This window comes from Mus caroli, chromosome 14 (genome assembly GCF_900094665.2).
Source record: "Mus caroli chromosome 14, CAROLI_EIJ_v1.1, whole genome shotgun sequence".
Taxonomy (NCBI): Eukaryota; Metazoa; Chordata; class Mammalia; order Rodentia; family Muridae; genus Mus; species Mus caroli.
In genome coordinates, this window is record NC_034583.1 from 75,653,641 (window position 1) to 75,669,102 (window position 15,462).

The 15,462-nt window shown below is 40.4% G+C and overlaps 1 protein-coding gene across 3 annotated transcripts in view; it reads left to right on the forward strand.

Annotated features, from left to right (window-relative positions):
• The first annotated feature begins 269 nt into the window (after positions 1–269).
• Pcdh17 (protocadherin 17) overlaps positions 270–15,462 on the forward strand; it is a 92,424-nt gene continuing 77,231 nt past the window's right edge. For 2 of the 3 annotated variants that reach the window (XM_029469017.1, XM_021182027.2), the window contains exon 1: positions 270–5,396. In XM_029469017.1, the coding sequence (XP_029324877.1) occupies positions 2,838–5,396 (2,559 nt within the window). In that variant the 5' untranslated portion in view covers positions 270–2,837. The remainder of the gene's footprint in view (positions 5,397–15,462) is intronic. The other variant, XM_029469018.1, reaches the window with a different exon arrangement.

Below are 15,462 nucleotides of genomic sequence, written 5' to 3' on the forward strand. Positions count from 1 at the left end.
CCCGTAGCTAAACACCAGGGCGACCACGGCTCAGCCCTGGGCGCCGCCGCGGAGACTTAGCGCGGGCTCTGCGGGCCTTGATGCTCTCGGGTCGGACTCAAGCTAGTCAATGACTCTAAAGCGCTGGGGCTGCTGGCCCCGCCCCCGCCTGCCGTTTCTCCGCCTCCCATTGGGCGTGGGCCGAGAAGGCAGGGTCTGGCTCCCCACGCCGATTGGCTGGCAGAGAATCAGTATCAATGTTTAAGCGGCGGCGTGAGGTGAATAGAGTCAGTCAGCAAGAGACGCTGGGGAGAGAATCCGGACTGCGAGCCCGGCGGCTGCCGCAGCGGAGGAGGGCGGCTCGGAGACGGTACTCCAACTGTTGAATTGAATTTTTCACCTTCCATTTCCTCCGCGTCTTGGCTGGCGGAGATGGATTTATTCGGTTTGAAACCTGCACGTCTTTCTCAGGCTTTGGGGTGATCCTGACAGGCACCGCACTAGACTGAAAGAGACCACTCGTGACAGAAAAAAAAAAAAAAGGAGGAATTAAAAAAACAAACCCTCCACAACAGACTGCACAATTAGCTATGCACACCGATGCTGGACTTTGTGAACAGAGACCGTTGGGAGGAAAATCTTGAACTATGATCCTGGGCTAAGCTGTGAATCATTACTGGAAACGTGCCCCCACCCCTAAGACTGAGAGATTTGGGGGCATCTCACGCCTAACCAAGTGGAAAGGTTTTTTAAAAACAAATAAATATTCGTAAGCAAAGCAGACGCCTTGTTTTGCAGAGCCTCGGACTCCGGCCGAAAGAGGTAGAGTAAAAGTGTTCCTGGATTCAGCTTTGCCTTTCTCCCCCCACGCTTTTTCTCGTTTTCTTCCCCCACCCCCCGACGTGAATCCGGCTTTTTTGTTGTTGTTGTTTGTTTGTTTTTTTGTTTTTGTTTTTCCTATTGAGTGAGTCAGAGAAAGCCTTAAGAAGAAGCCTCAACTAAGGACTGCGAAGGGAGGACCATGAGGGGAGAGTGAATACGATTCGTTCCGCTGCTTCTGACTCATCCCGCAGATGAGAACACCTGCATTTCTGGATGTGTCATTCCCGTATACCGAGGCGCTGGGAGAAGCGGAAATAATGTGTAGATCAACCCGTGCCTAACCTCCCCTCGGAGGTGGAGGAGGTAGTTTTCCCGGGTGGGCGCCCTGGCAGAACCGCGGTGGCTGCAGCTCCTCACCCTCTCTGCCTTTCCCAAGTCGATCAGAGAACGTGTGTGAGCCAGACTGCAGAATGCATCACGCCAAGCCTTGATGTATTCCGTTGACCCTACTCCTCCAATTTAAAATAATAATAATAATAATAATAATAATAATAATAATAATAATGGGAAAAAAGCCTACACTGTATTCTCTTCAAATATTCACCACTCTTGTTCCTCGCCAAGGTTTTCCTTTCTAGATGAAAAGGAGGCTGGGCCACTGGAAGGAGGTGCTGAATAGAAAGAAAAGAGAGCCACTTGACAGCCCAGCCCTGTGAATGCAGAGACTGTTTCCCTTCTAGTGAGAGACAGGGCAGAGTGTGTGTGTGTGTGTGTGTGTGTGTGTGTGTGTGTGTGTGTGCTAGGACTGGGAGGGTAGCTCCCTCCTCCTTTCTAGTCTGCCCTCCCCCCCCCTCCCCCCCCCCCCCCAAATCTGCACGTCTAACCATGAGTTGCCTGTTGATTTCCTTTCGCCTGGCAAGAAAAGCAAACTGGAATTAAACTGCAGGGAGACAAGTCTTTGCTTGCTGGAAGAGGATGGGATGGTAGTGGCGGCTCCCGGATTGGCATAGAGACACACCAGAGTGTTCTACGAACAGAGGCGGAGATATATCTCTATATTTTCTCCTCCCAATAGGCTCTCGGCGCAAATGCTGATCAGGCTGTGGCTTTTTTGATTTTGGGGGAGAACCCTCTCCGAGGAAGAGAGGGAGGAGCTTGGTAGGGGGAGGAAACTACAAATCGGGACACTTTTTTTTTTCTTCTGCATTTCCTCCCCTCCCTCTGGCTGCTCGGAAAGAAGAGAGAAAAAGAAGAGGGAGAGAGAGAAAGAAAAAAAAAAAAAAGACTTGGCTCGGAGATGCAGTCCGCTGCCGCCGCCGCCTAAGCCAGCAAGGCAAGATTAGATCTTTAAATGCAGCAATACACTGCCTGAAAGCCGAGCATCCTGCATAGCGAGCAGACATTTCGCCGTGTGCCAGGGCAGCCTCAAATATACATATGTATCTGTGACTCTTTCTTCGTCCCTACTCATTCCCATCAATCGCATCACCGAATACGAGTAACTAAAGGATTCCACTTTCTGATCTGCCTGGAGACACACCTCCCGAAGCCCTCCCCCACCGGATTTGAAGAGTATTCTGTAGGCTGCCAGAGGGAGTGGATTTTGCAGCGCCTAGCGGGAGTGAGGAAAACCCAGCAATTCTTCAGCTCATTATCATCTCTTCCAGACTCCGATTTCCTTTTTATCGCCAGCCTCATCACGCAAGTTTGAACCTCCCTAAGTCCAGGCGGGAGAGACAAAGCCTTTAGCTTGCCTTCAGCCGCAGGGAGTCGCCGCCTGGCTCCGAGCTGCTGCAGCTTCGCTGCGCGGCTGCATCTCTCCCAGTGCGAATGCTGTAGATCAACAGGTTCGGGCAACTTGAGCGGAATAAGGAGAGACTGCCTGGTGCCGCAGCCCGGGTGCGGAGGGAAGGAAAGACTCGCAGACTTGTGGCTCGCTCCGAGCTCGTACGCTCCGCCCCGGTTCCAGACTGGCGCGCACCCACCAGCTAGCACCTCCAGTCCGGCTGCTCCTGTTCCCACCCCACCGGTCTGGGATGTACCTTTCCATCTGTTGCTGCTTCCTTTTGTGGGCCCCTGCCCTGACACTCAAAAACCTCAATTACTCAGTGCCAGAGGAGCAAGGGGCCGGCACGGTGATTGGCAACATCGGCAAGGATGCCCGACTGCAGCCCGGGCTTCCGCCGCCTGAGCGCGGCAGCGGCAGCGGGAGGAGCAAGTCTGGCAGCTACCGGGTGCTGGAGAACTCCGCACCGCATCTGCTGGACGTGGACGCCGACAGTGGGCTCCTCTACACCAAACAGCGCATCGACCGTGAGTCCTTATGCCGCCACAATGCCAAGTGCCAGCTCTCCCTAGAGGTGTTCGCTAACGACAAGGAGATTTGCATGATCAAGGTAGAGATCCAGGACATCAACGACAACGCTCCCTCTTTCCCCTCGGATCAGATAGAAATGGACATCTCAGAGAACGCAGCACCCGGCACCCGCTTCCCCCTCACGAGCGCACACGACCCAGACGCTGGCGAGAACGGGCTCCGCACCTATCTGCTCACCCGCGATGATCATGGCCTCTTTGCCCTGGACGTCAAGTCCCGCGGCGACGGCACCAAGTTCCCAGAGCTGGTCATCCAAAAGGCACTGGACCGCGAGCTGCAGAACCACCACACTCTGGTGCTGACCGCCCTAGATGGCGGGGAGCCTCCACGCTCCGCCACAGTACAGATCAATGTGAAGGTGATCGATTCCAATGACAACAGTCCAGTCTTCGAGGCTCCATCATACTTGGTTGAACTGCCCGAGAACGCTCCACTAGGTACCGTGGTCATTGATTTGAACGCCACTGATGCTGATGAAGGTCCCAACGGAGAAGTCCTCTACTCCTTCAGCAGCTATGTGCCCGACCGCGTGCGGGAGCTCTTCTCCATCGATCCTAAAACTGGCCTGATCCGCGTTAAGGGCAACCTGGACTATGAAGAGAACGGCATGTTGGAGATCGACGTGCAGGCCAGAGACCTAGGACCTAACCCAATCCCAGCCCACTGCAAGGTCACAGTCAAGCTTATCGACCGCAACGATAACGCGCCGTCCATTGGTTTCGTCTCCGTGCGCCAGGGGGCGCTGAGTGAGGCCGCCCCGCCTGGCACAGTCATCGCCCTAGTTCGGGTCACTGACCGGGACTCAGGCAAGAATGGGCAGCTTCAGTGTCGGGTTCTAGGTGGAGGAGGGACTGGAGGTGGCCTGGGGGGTCCCGGTTCCGTCCCCTTCAAGCTTGAAGAGAACTATGACAACTTCTACACCGTGGTGACTGACCGTCCACTGGACCGGGAGACACAAGATGAGTACAATGTGACCATTGTGGCCCGGGACGGGGGCTCCCCTCCACTTAACTCCACCAAGTCCTTCGCTGTCAAGATTCTGGATGAGAATGACAATCCGCCTCGGTTCACCAAAGGACTTTACGTGCTCCAAGTACATGAGAACAACATTCCAGGAGAATACCTCGGGTCAGTGCTAGCCCAGGATCCCGACCTGGGCCAAAATGGGACAGTGTCATATTCCATTCTTCCTTCACACATCGGTGACGTGTCTATTTACACCTATGTGTCCGTGAACCCCACTAACGGGGCCATATATGCCCTACGCTCCTTTAACTATGAACAAACGAAGGCTTTTGAATTCAAAGTACTGGCTAAGGACTCAGGGGCACCAGCGCACTTGGAGAGCAACGCCACGGTGAGGGTGACGGTGTTAGACGTGAACGACAACGCTCCAGTGATTGTGCTTCCCACTCTACAGAATGACACAGCTGAGCTGCAGGTCCCGCGCAATGCTGGCCTGGGGTACCTGGTAAGCACCGTGCGCGCCCTGGACAGCGACTTTGGAGAGAGCGGGCGCCTCACCTATGAGATCGTGGATGGCAACGATGACCACCTGTTTGAGATTGATCCGTCCAGCGGCGAGATCCGCACGCTGCACCCCTTCTGGGAGGATGTGACCCCAGTGGTGGAGCTTGTGGTGAAGGTGACCGATCATGGCAAGCCCACCCTTTCCGCTGTGGCCAAACTTATCATCCGCTCAGTGAGCGGCTCCCTGCCTGAAGGGGTACCGCGAGTGAACGGGGAGCAGCACCACTGGGACATGTCCCTGCCTCTCATAGTGACACTGAGCACGATTTCTATCATCCTCCTAGCGGCCATGATCACCATCGCTGTCAAGTGTAAACGGGAAAACAAGGAGATTCGCACTTACAACTGCCGCATCGCCGAGTACAGCCACCCTCAGCTAGGCGGGGGGAAGGGCAAGAAGAAGAAAATCAACAAAAACGATATCATGCTGGTGCAGAGCGAGGTGGAGGAGAGGAACGCCATGAACGTCATGAACGTGGTGAGCAGTCCCTCCCTGGCCACCTCCCCTATGTACTTCGACTACCAAACCCGCCTGCCCCTCAGCTCGCCCCGGTCAGAGGTGATGTATCTTAAGCCAGCCTCCAACAACCTGACTGTCCCACAGGGGCACGCAGGCTGCCACACCAGCTTCACCGGACAAGGGACTAATTCGAGCGAGACCCCTGCCACTCGGATGTCCATAATTCAGGTAGGAGACTTTTAGAGTAAAGGGGACTTCACGTAAAAGCTTTTGCTGTGCTGTCCTGAGACCTTTGGATAAGGGAAAGCCAGATGGACAGCAATCATGTGTGTGGGGTGGGCAATAGTTAACTCAAAATGGTTCACATCTTTGACCCTGTGTGAACACCATTGGCTATTCAGAATCCCTCCTGGGTAAAAATAGCTAAAACACATGCCATACCTCTGCTGCATTTTTTCAAATTTATTTTTACACATTTTGAAATGATAACAACAGTCAATAGTTAAACTTTATTCTATCTGCAGGACTATATTTCTTTCCATAACAGGATTCCCAGAGTAGAAAAAAAGGGAAAAAAAGTTAATTTCCTTTTAATGAATTTTATTCCATTAAAACATTTTAAGCTGATATGAAGTTTATATTCCAAATTGAAGCTAACTTCTTTAGTATGGAATAGTCACCATGTCAGGGCTCTAAAGCTGTGAATCAGCTTGAACCAAGTTTCATCCTCTGATAAATTAGTTTTATATTTTCACCCTCTGATAAATTGGTTTTATATTTATAAATTATTTATATTTTGGGGCACGTGAACCCCATTCATTCCTTAACTAAACTTTCAGCTTCAGCTTTGGAAGTGTTCTTCACATCCTAATGTGCTTTGTACAAGCTAGGCACAGTAACAAGAAAAAAAAATCTTTGAAAAGAATTTCATTGTTTCCAGATTTTCCGGTGAGCTTCCTGTAGTCACTGAGGGATGAAAAGTATGCCCAAAGTATCATAAAGTCATTTTTTATGCTATTGATGACAGGGAATTAAATTGCAGTGGATCCCACATGACTTGTTTCTTGAACAGGGTATATTTTCAAGGTATCTACACATATTAAACATAAGATGAAAATAAAACCATTGCCCAAAGCCATAGACATTAATTTTTGCAAAGATGACTGTACTGGAATGATCCAGTCACCCCCTTGTTCTTTTATTCACTACTGTTGTGTCACAGAAAAATATAATTCTTGGGTATCATAATACTGAGAACACATGTTGTTACAAACTTCTCTGAGCAGGCATTGAAGTTTGCACCTAAGTATAACCAAAATTGGCATGTGAGGGGTGCAGTTTAGTTTGAGGTAAATGGAAAGTCATTGGCCTTACTATTATGCTTTGAAAAGCTTGTCTCAGCAAAGTTACTATTGCTCACATGGAGTGTGGAAGACCCATAGACCTGCTAATATAATCCCCTCCCATGCCCTAACACTAAGCAGAAAACATTTTCTGTGACAGCATAGTGTCCATGTGAGCAAGGCTTGCCATGTACGATGTAATTTACTATTCAACTATAAAATGCCATTTTTATAATATTCACTGTATATGAGTAATCATGTAATCATGGACTTAAAGTTTATATGAAACATGAAAGAAATTCTCAACTATAAAAACTTGGCTTCTAAAAATGTCTTCCTGTAACTGCGTGAAACTGGTATTTATAAACACTAATATCTCTATAGAGGGAATAATGATTAAATGTTTGTTTATAGATGTGATGCAGTCATTTTGGAATTGCAAATATTTTGTACACCTGTCCTATATTTATGCCACTGACAAAGTTGTCACAAAAGGCTAATACTTATTCATCTACTTTAAGGGCTGTGAGCTGAATTTTTATCTAGTTTCCAGCATAAAAATAAATCTATAAAATCAAATTGGTGCAGTAAAATTGTCAGCAAGTGTGTCTTCTTAGACAAGTGAAGAGCACTCTTGAATAAAATATCCAAAAATTTGGAAGGATGTAGTGCTTGTACTGTGTTAATTATATTGCTACTGAAGCTGGTTATTGGCTGTAAATCATAGTGGTGGGTCCTCACAGAGTGAAACCCAAACCAAGAAAAATCACATACTACCCCAAATTTCCACAGTTTAAGTAGTAAGTAAAAGAATGTCTTTGTATTCTTTTATGTAAAAACAAACAAACAAACAAAAATTCTAACCCACCAAAGTACAAAATGGACTTTGGATTAAGTTTGTAATTTGACCAAAGTGTCTCAATTCCCTATGCTACTTCTGTCTTAAAAATTCTCCACCTAAACAGCTAACAGTTTCCTCTGTCTTCCTTCAGTCCTTTAAAAGATGGGTTATAGAATTCAATAAATTAATATCTTTGGGAATGTACCACATTTCTCTCATATTTATTATAAAAATCATAATAAATTAGCCAGTTGATGTGCCTCCCCCCTTCTCTTTCCCCTCAACAACTGGGCAGCAATGCATATTGTGCTCAAGTGGAATGAAGGAAGTCTGCAGGAATTTCATAGTCTTGTATCTAGCTCATTTGCTAGCATTTGCATCAGTCGGCCTGCCACTTAAATATGCTACTAATTTCATGTCTCTTTCTTAAAGTAGACTCGTATTCCCCAAAATCAAATTGGATGAACAGCTTGTAGCTCTGGGTCATCTTCATTTTTCATTATCTTGCTTAGAGTTTTGAAAGTACATAGTATATCTTTAGAAATGGGTTAAGAATATTTCATAGTTATGTTGTAATACTCATGTACAATAAGGAGATATGAAATATAGAAACTTTGGTGCTGTATGGCTCACATTATAGCTAAAGTAAAAAGTGATTATAGTCTGTGAGTGTTTTGATCGCAGGGCCCAAGGTTCGTGCTTCAAGTTTTTTGTTTAATCTCAGGTGTATACATATTAACACAGATTTTTTATTAAATCCCGTGAATCAGGCTATAAAGTGTTTAGAAAATAGATGTGTGGCTGGAATATCAATAATTGCACAAGAATTATACTAGTACTTTGAGGTTACAATGTGATATTTTATTTATTTTAAGGTATAGACCTTAAACAGATTTTCAAGTGGGTAAGGGAGTCTATCACATGAATGTATAAGAACACTTTTCATTTGGAGACCTTTCCCTGTGTACTATTTTGTGCAGTGATGTAAAATATAACATGAATGTAGAAGTCTTTGCTAATTCTGAAGTATAACTGCTAATTGTAGCTTTCTAAAAAGAAGTTCATACTTGTAATAGCAGTAGGGAAGGCAAGGCAGGTCAGTCAGAACTTCAAAGTCACTCTTGGTTAAATAGAGTGGCCAGCCTGAGACACATGACCATCTGTAAAACAAAACAACAAATTCAGTTAAATCTCAGGCAACTTCTCAACAGGTGTTCTCCATCAGTTAGAATCCTCATTGAGAAGACTTACTGAGACTCCCTGACAATAGGACTTCCTGATTTTGTTTTGTTTATTTTTTTAAATATCTGTATTCTCCCACAGTACCTACTGCAGTTTTAATATATCCTCATCGACAAAAATGCATTAACCCAACAAAAAGATTTCCTAAAGTTTAAAGAAACATATAGTTTTTACAAGTCTACCTTTAAAAAGCATGCCCATTCACTTCAAAGTACTGATGAGAACATGAAATAAAATTCTCTTTAAATATGTTCAGGTGGCTTAAAACATAAATTTGCCAAATATAAGTTAAGCATATTATTTTAAATATAAATGAACTTAATAATGATATGGTAGGGGCCTAGAGCAAAAGGAGCACATACCAGTGAGACTGAACTGTGAGTGAGTAAGTGAGCATACATGGACAAAGGGCTAAAAGTATTTTTGAAAACACGGAAGCTGACGTGTCTTTAGTAATGGTGCTACCCGCTTTTATTTATCCTCACTTTTGTAACACAAGAGTTTCTTGACTCGAGATACCTGTTCTGATGAGTTCCCAAGACCTCAACGGATCGCTCATAGTCTATATGCCTTTACATTAATAATTTCAGTAACAGATGCAGAGTTTAAATATCCTGTAGCCACTTCAAGTTGTGAAGGTGTTTGGCTACACGTTTTATGCCAAGATGCTACTTGATTAGCCTCATGCCCTCATCGTTCTTCACAAAATCCTTTACTGATGAGGATTATGTTGGATTGAGCAAGAGAGGGAAGACATCATCATCCCGCATATCTCCTGTGGCCCTGTGCACTTTCCTGTTCTTTCTTTCTTTCTTTCTTTCTTTCTTTCTTTCTTTCTTTCTTTCTTTCTTTCTTTCATTTCCTCAAAACATAGGCAGATAAATTTCTACTTTAGTGTAATGACTATTCACTATCAAACTTTTAGTTTGGATTGAAATTACTTGAAGTATTACACAATCAAAATTCTAACTGAGCATAGGGAGTTCAAAATTTGTCTGATGGAGGTTTTAAATTTACTTTAAGTTCCAAACTTATTCTTATTTTACCTATTAAAATACTAATGTCATTGTTAGTTAGATGTGCTTTTGTGGAGAATACCTCCAATGCAAACTTGTGAGCATTTCTTTATTTGATATCCAAGGAAAAATACTATAAAATTAGAAGCCACAGAATTTTATTTTTAATATTTTTTATTTTTAATAACCAAAAAAGCTCTTCATGAATTATGAACTTTATTACCCGCTAGCCTGCCAATTTCAATAATATTTCCAAAATTACAGTCAGATGGTTCTTGATCATCCTCACATTGATATGAAAATTCTTTAGGTTTCTGTATTATAAAAACAATACATTTTTTAAAATTTCACATCACCTGTATGGGAGAGTTATGCTATTTCAATACGAAGTATGGTTATACATTTACATCAAGGGTTTTGAAACTACATTCTCAGCATCTTTTCTTACAAGAAATTTGTATGTGATCCGATAAAAAAAAAAAAAATGTGCCCTAAAATTCTTATCTCAAACTCCTAAACTTAGTCTTACAAAATAGTTGATAGTTCCTAAAACAGAAAATAACTCCTGCTTACATTGTTCACTCACAGACAGTTCTGTCTAGGAAGTCACTGTTATAATAATAGATGTGTATCATTCAAATTCATACAATGCCTAGAAATAGCTTTCTTTATATGTGAATTTAAAGTAATTACTCCTAAAATAACCCCCAACTGTCATCTCAATTAAAGAATTATGGAGTTTACATATTTAAGGAGAAGACATTTAATATTTGGGATGAATGTTTAGTGCTGTTTTTAAGTGCAGTATCTTACTATAATATGAGAAATCACTATTGTCAGGAATGAGATCTCAAATTTCTCACTGTGAGTGCTGCTTATGTAATATGGTATAACAGAGAAGCACACAGAAGCAGAGGTGTATAAGCTAAGAAAAGTATCTTAAGATGTCTAAAAAATAATAGAAATTTACATGCAAACAGTAAAGTTGGCTTTGCCTATGCTTATTAGAATATAAAGAAACAAACTTTTGGGAGTTATATCTTTACCTATGTTTATGCTTATCGATGAATATGAATATTTTCAGTACCAAATATGTATGTAAATATGCAAACCTAAGTATACCATTTTAACAATTTCAATTCAAAGCAAGTCACTTTTTAAAGAAAAACATATTTTCCTTTAAAATATATTAAACATTATAACATGGACCTTACATGGATGAAGGAAAATATAAACAAATGTTAAGCAAATGTTTGGTACTTTGGGGACTAGTGGGATGGCTGGAAACATTAAAAACATATGGTGTAAGGTTGATGATGAAAGACTAAGAGGAAGAAGTTTCTACAGCTGGGCTCAGGCCTGTGAGGAAATGAAACTGAACTCCCTGATCAGAGAAGTCTTGCAACACACTCAATAGTGGGTACATTCTTACAAATGCACTCACTAATTACTATATTAGTCATTGCTCTAGAATGTATTCCCCTAGGTAATACGTCTGTTTAATAAATCCCACAGGGCATTACCTTAAAGTCATATTTTAGTAAAGCATTAGTGAAGTGATTTCTTCGGATTAAATTCCTTCAACCAATGATGTATAATTGTTAGAGAATAGCATACAGTTCATTTTTTACTTATCATTTTTGAAGAAAGCGTGACTTCTGCCACCCACTTACAAGACACTTTCGAAGTTCATCAGACCTACACTAATCTATTGTCAACCTACTTTAGTAAAGGAGACTTTGACATGAATTCCCCTCAATGGCAGCATACAGTATTTTACAGCAAGTCATAGCTTTCACCGCCAGCTTTGACAGTGATGTATTGCTATCCTTTGGTCTCTGGAAATAAATCATCTATAATAAAGAAGTTCTTAATGGCATCAACATTCTCGCTGTGACTAAGCAGAAATATGCTCCTGCTTCATTGCTGCTGCAGGGGAATCAGTTCAGTATTTTTAAGGTGTAGTATAAAGGAAAGGAAAAACTCATAGCAATATATAAATGCAAGTTGTAGTTTTATGGGAGGCACGTTTCAATTACATGTATTCTGATAGACTATGAAATTGGTTTTCGGGCAGTGCTTGAGAGAATCTGTTGACATACATGGAACACAGTATTGTTTTTCTGTTCTGGTCATAGTGACATTCTGATTACTGGTATTTGTAGGCCTTGAACTGGATCTATTCCAGGCAGTTGTATTGTAGTGAAATGGTTCTTAATGGATCATTGAACATCTAGCATAACTATGCTGAACATAATTGGCAGGTTTGCATATATTTATTCAAAAAATAAGGCAGTTAAACAGTATTATTATGAGAAAATGAATCATGACAATAAAAGACTATTTAAGTTAACAAGCTTTGTGATCAAATGATAAATACAGCTTGGAGAAATGAAACTTTATATGTAACTAATCTACATAACTATACTTTGGTTTGATTAGAGGAATGGAATATATTAAAATATTAAATAATATTAGAAATACATTTTACTCAGGCATTTTAAAATATTTTGATATCCATGTTATCTTATTTTCTTTATATTCAAATTCTATGAAGTAGTCTCACCAACCATATTAATATTATAGTAAATTGCCATGGTAAAGATAATATAATTTCAAAGATCCTACTTTGTTCTAAAATATACTCTGCCTAAACAACATTTAATTCTTCTTAAATTTGTAATGTGTTTATTGATTTTTAATTAGTGAAACACATTAAAAGGACTATTTAAATGACAATTTCTTGTTTACTTCTTTTATCAGCTAAAAGCAGTCTTTGTAGGGTTTAAGAGGCAAAACTGTTAAAATGAATCTCAAGTTTGACAGTATACACTTACAATTGTTGGGTGTATATTTACTGCTATTTGCAAACATCAGTTTTGTGCTTATAAATTATGTTAATGCATATGTAGATGCTAACTTTACATCCTCAATTGTCCCTGAGCTATTCTAGAGGTGTTAACACTTAGAGGCAAGTGAACCTGAGAACCGACTGAATAACTCACATCCTCTACATAACTGTGATGCTTTATGCATCTTTCTTTCATTTTTTATTTATATGATAGCTTAAACATAGCTTATATATAAGACATGAAACATGCAATCATAGTATTTCTCTTGATAATCATATGAATGCATAAAATTTTAGTAAACTTCCAGTGAAAGGAAGCCCAAAGTTAAAGTTCGATTGTATCCTAAATTTTGCTTTTTTGTGTACTTGTACAAAATTAAAGCATACTATAATTTTACATTTAAAAGGATTCAGAGATTATAAGAATTACAAGCTTTCTTATTTTTATAATCCAAGTCTAGACTATGTTTTAAAAATATTTACTTTTCCATGGTAAATATTCTCATTCATTTTCAAGTCTTGAGACTATAGGATTATCAACTTTTAAGATATAACTTTGATTTTTAAATCATACTCTTCAATACAAATACCTTCGCTAGAGATGTTTAGTTTTCAAACATTTTATTTTATTACATTACACTAGGATTATTGTATGATTGAATATTCTGCATGTTGTTTTCTTTTTTCCCCTGCAGTAGAAAAGTTGGATGTAGAGTTGAGTTTCTTACAGAAAAATGAATAATTTAGCTACAAGTACAAATTGGCACTGTGTGCTTCTTACCAGTGCTTTTATTTCAGGAGAGGGCATAAGATAACAAAAAGAAAGTAGACTATTTAAGAAAGCCTATAAACTTATCAACAATTTATCTAAACAAATATTTTCCCATCCCCATATTAGAAGAGAAGGGAACTGGCTTTTATTAAAGGAGCTTATTTTCCAGCTGAAGCCTGATATTCCTCAATGGTACACATTTTCATAACCACTAATCCCACAAACCGTCCGACAACTTTTAAAATGTGTGGCTTTGATTTTAATAATTAGATTGTGAAACAATAGAATAAAATATGATCTAAATTTTAGTGATCTTTTTCTTGGAACTCTATTTCTTTGGACAATATTGGCCTTGCTTTCTAGTCTATTTTTTTTTCAGTGTTTCATGTATTTTAGGAAAGTTTGCCCAGGATAAGCAATTTGCACCAACAACAGACATGAATACATGTAAAGATTCAAATAATAATAAAGCAAACAACCAAATATTTACCTTGAACCTATGTGATGATGATTTTCTTTGTGATCATTCAATCAGCTACAATGAAAATGATAATAAAGAGAGAGGGTTGATTTCCCACATGGAAAATGAATCTTTCCCATAGCCTTAAGTTGTAATAACAACTGCCGCCACATTTTTTGCAAGCTGCCCTCATATTGTACTCTGACCTCATTTCAAATATCTGTGATTAAAGAAGTCAAGTATGTATATATATATATATATATATATATATATATATATATATATAAGCATTTTACGGCACATTGGAAACATGAAATTCCTCGATAATAACAGAAAACAGTCAATTTATGTTACAAGATAACAAGAAGAAAGTAGAATAAAGTAGAATATTTAAGAAGCCTATAAACTTATCAACAATTTACTAAAACAAATATTTTCACTTCCCCATATTAGAAGAGAACATGTGGAATTAACTCAGACTAATATGTAGGACTGTTGATGGCAGATATGAAGAAAATAGCAAAAAGTTCAGTATCCTTCATAGACTGACATAAACATCTCTAACCTTGCACTTTTACGACACCATATCATGGTTACTAATTACTAGCCGTGTTTAATTCTTGACCTTCCGAGAAAAACTATTATTTATCCCTAGATAATAATAAGTTTTTGCAAAGAAGACAGCAATCCCTTTAAACAAACCAACACTCAGTACAATTTTTAAAAAGTTATTACCGGAGGTCTGTTCTGAGATGTCTTTCTGATTCTAAATATCTAAATAGTCAAAAACAATGAAATATGAGGAATACATTTAATATTTTTTTCTTCTGATTTTGAGCAATAGACTTTCCATAATTTTTTTTTATATAATGAAGACTATTACACAGTAATTTGGGTTAGAATACATGCCCAGTTCCCCATTTCAAAACCCAATTTGTTACCACCTGTGGCTATTTCTATTAAAAAAAAAAGAAACATAATTACTATGAGTCTCAGCAGTCTTAGAGTAAATTTTTGCAATTACAATACCTCCCTTGGGCAGATGTGTGAAAATGGTAGATTAATTCCTGCCAGGATTTTTTCTTCCTTCTGCGTTTTTAGGTTTGGTGTCTCCTTCCTATTAGAGAGAGTGTTTGCTCTGGGTAAAGGTTGTGTCAGTGTTTCTGTAGTAAATCTCCAGAAATAAAGATCCACAAATCAGCCATTAAATTTTGCCGTAGGCAAAAAAACTGACATGTAACAGCTCACCGAAGGAGTGGATAATATTTTCCGCTACTGTCCTCCGTGGCCTAGGTTAAGTTTGAAGTAAAGCAGTAAGAATATTCGGCTGCTGTGAGAAACAGGACAAAAGCATATCTAAGTGAGTAGAAGCTGTAGGAAGAATTTTATTTTCTGCTTGGTTCCCAAGCGACTTGAAGCCTAACCGTTTAAAAGACAGATAATAAAGATATTAGGACTTGAGAATTAGCAACTTCTCCTTTGCGTCCATCTCTTTTCTGTTGAAGTGGCAGTGCTCCGTAAAACGATGCTCTTGATGAATAGCTAATCGATCTACACACAGCTAGTAGTTTCTTTCGATTCTTTCAGATTTCAACAGGGTTAAATGTGTGGATGAGTGTTTCAACTATATAATATTAAGATGCAGTTAATCTTGTCTGGGTAGAGGAGTTGAAGATAAATAGCACATCTCCATTTTTATACTTCATTCTCGGTACCTTTTAAACAAGAGCAATAACAATTCCTGTGTGTTTTTGTTGATCCAATGCAAG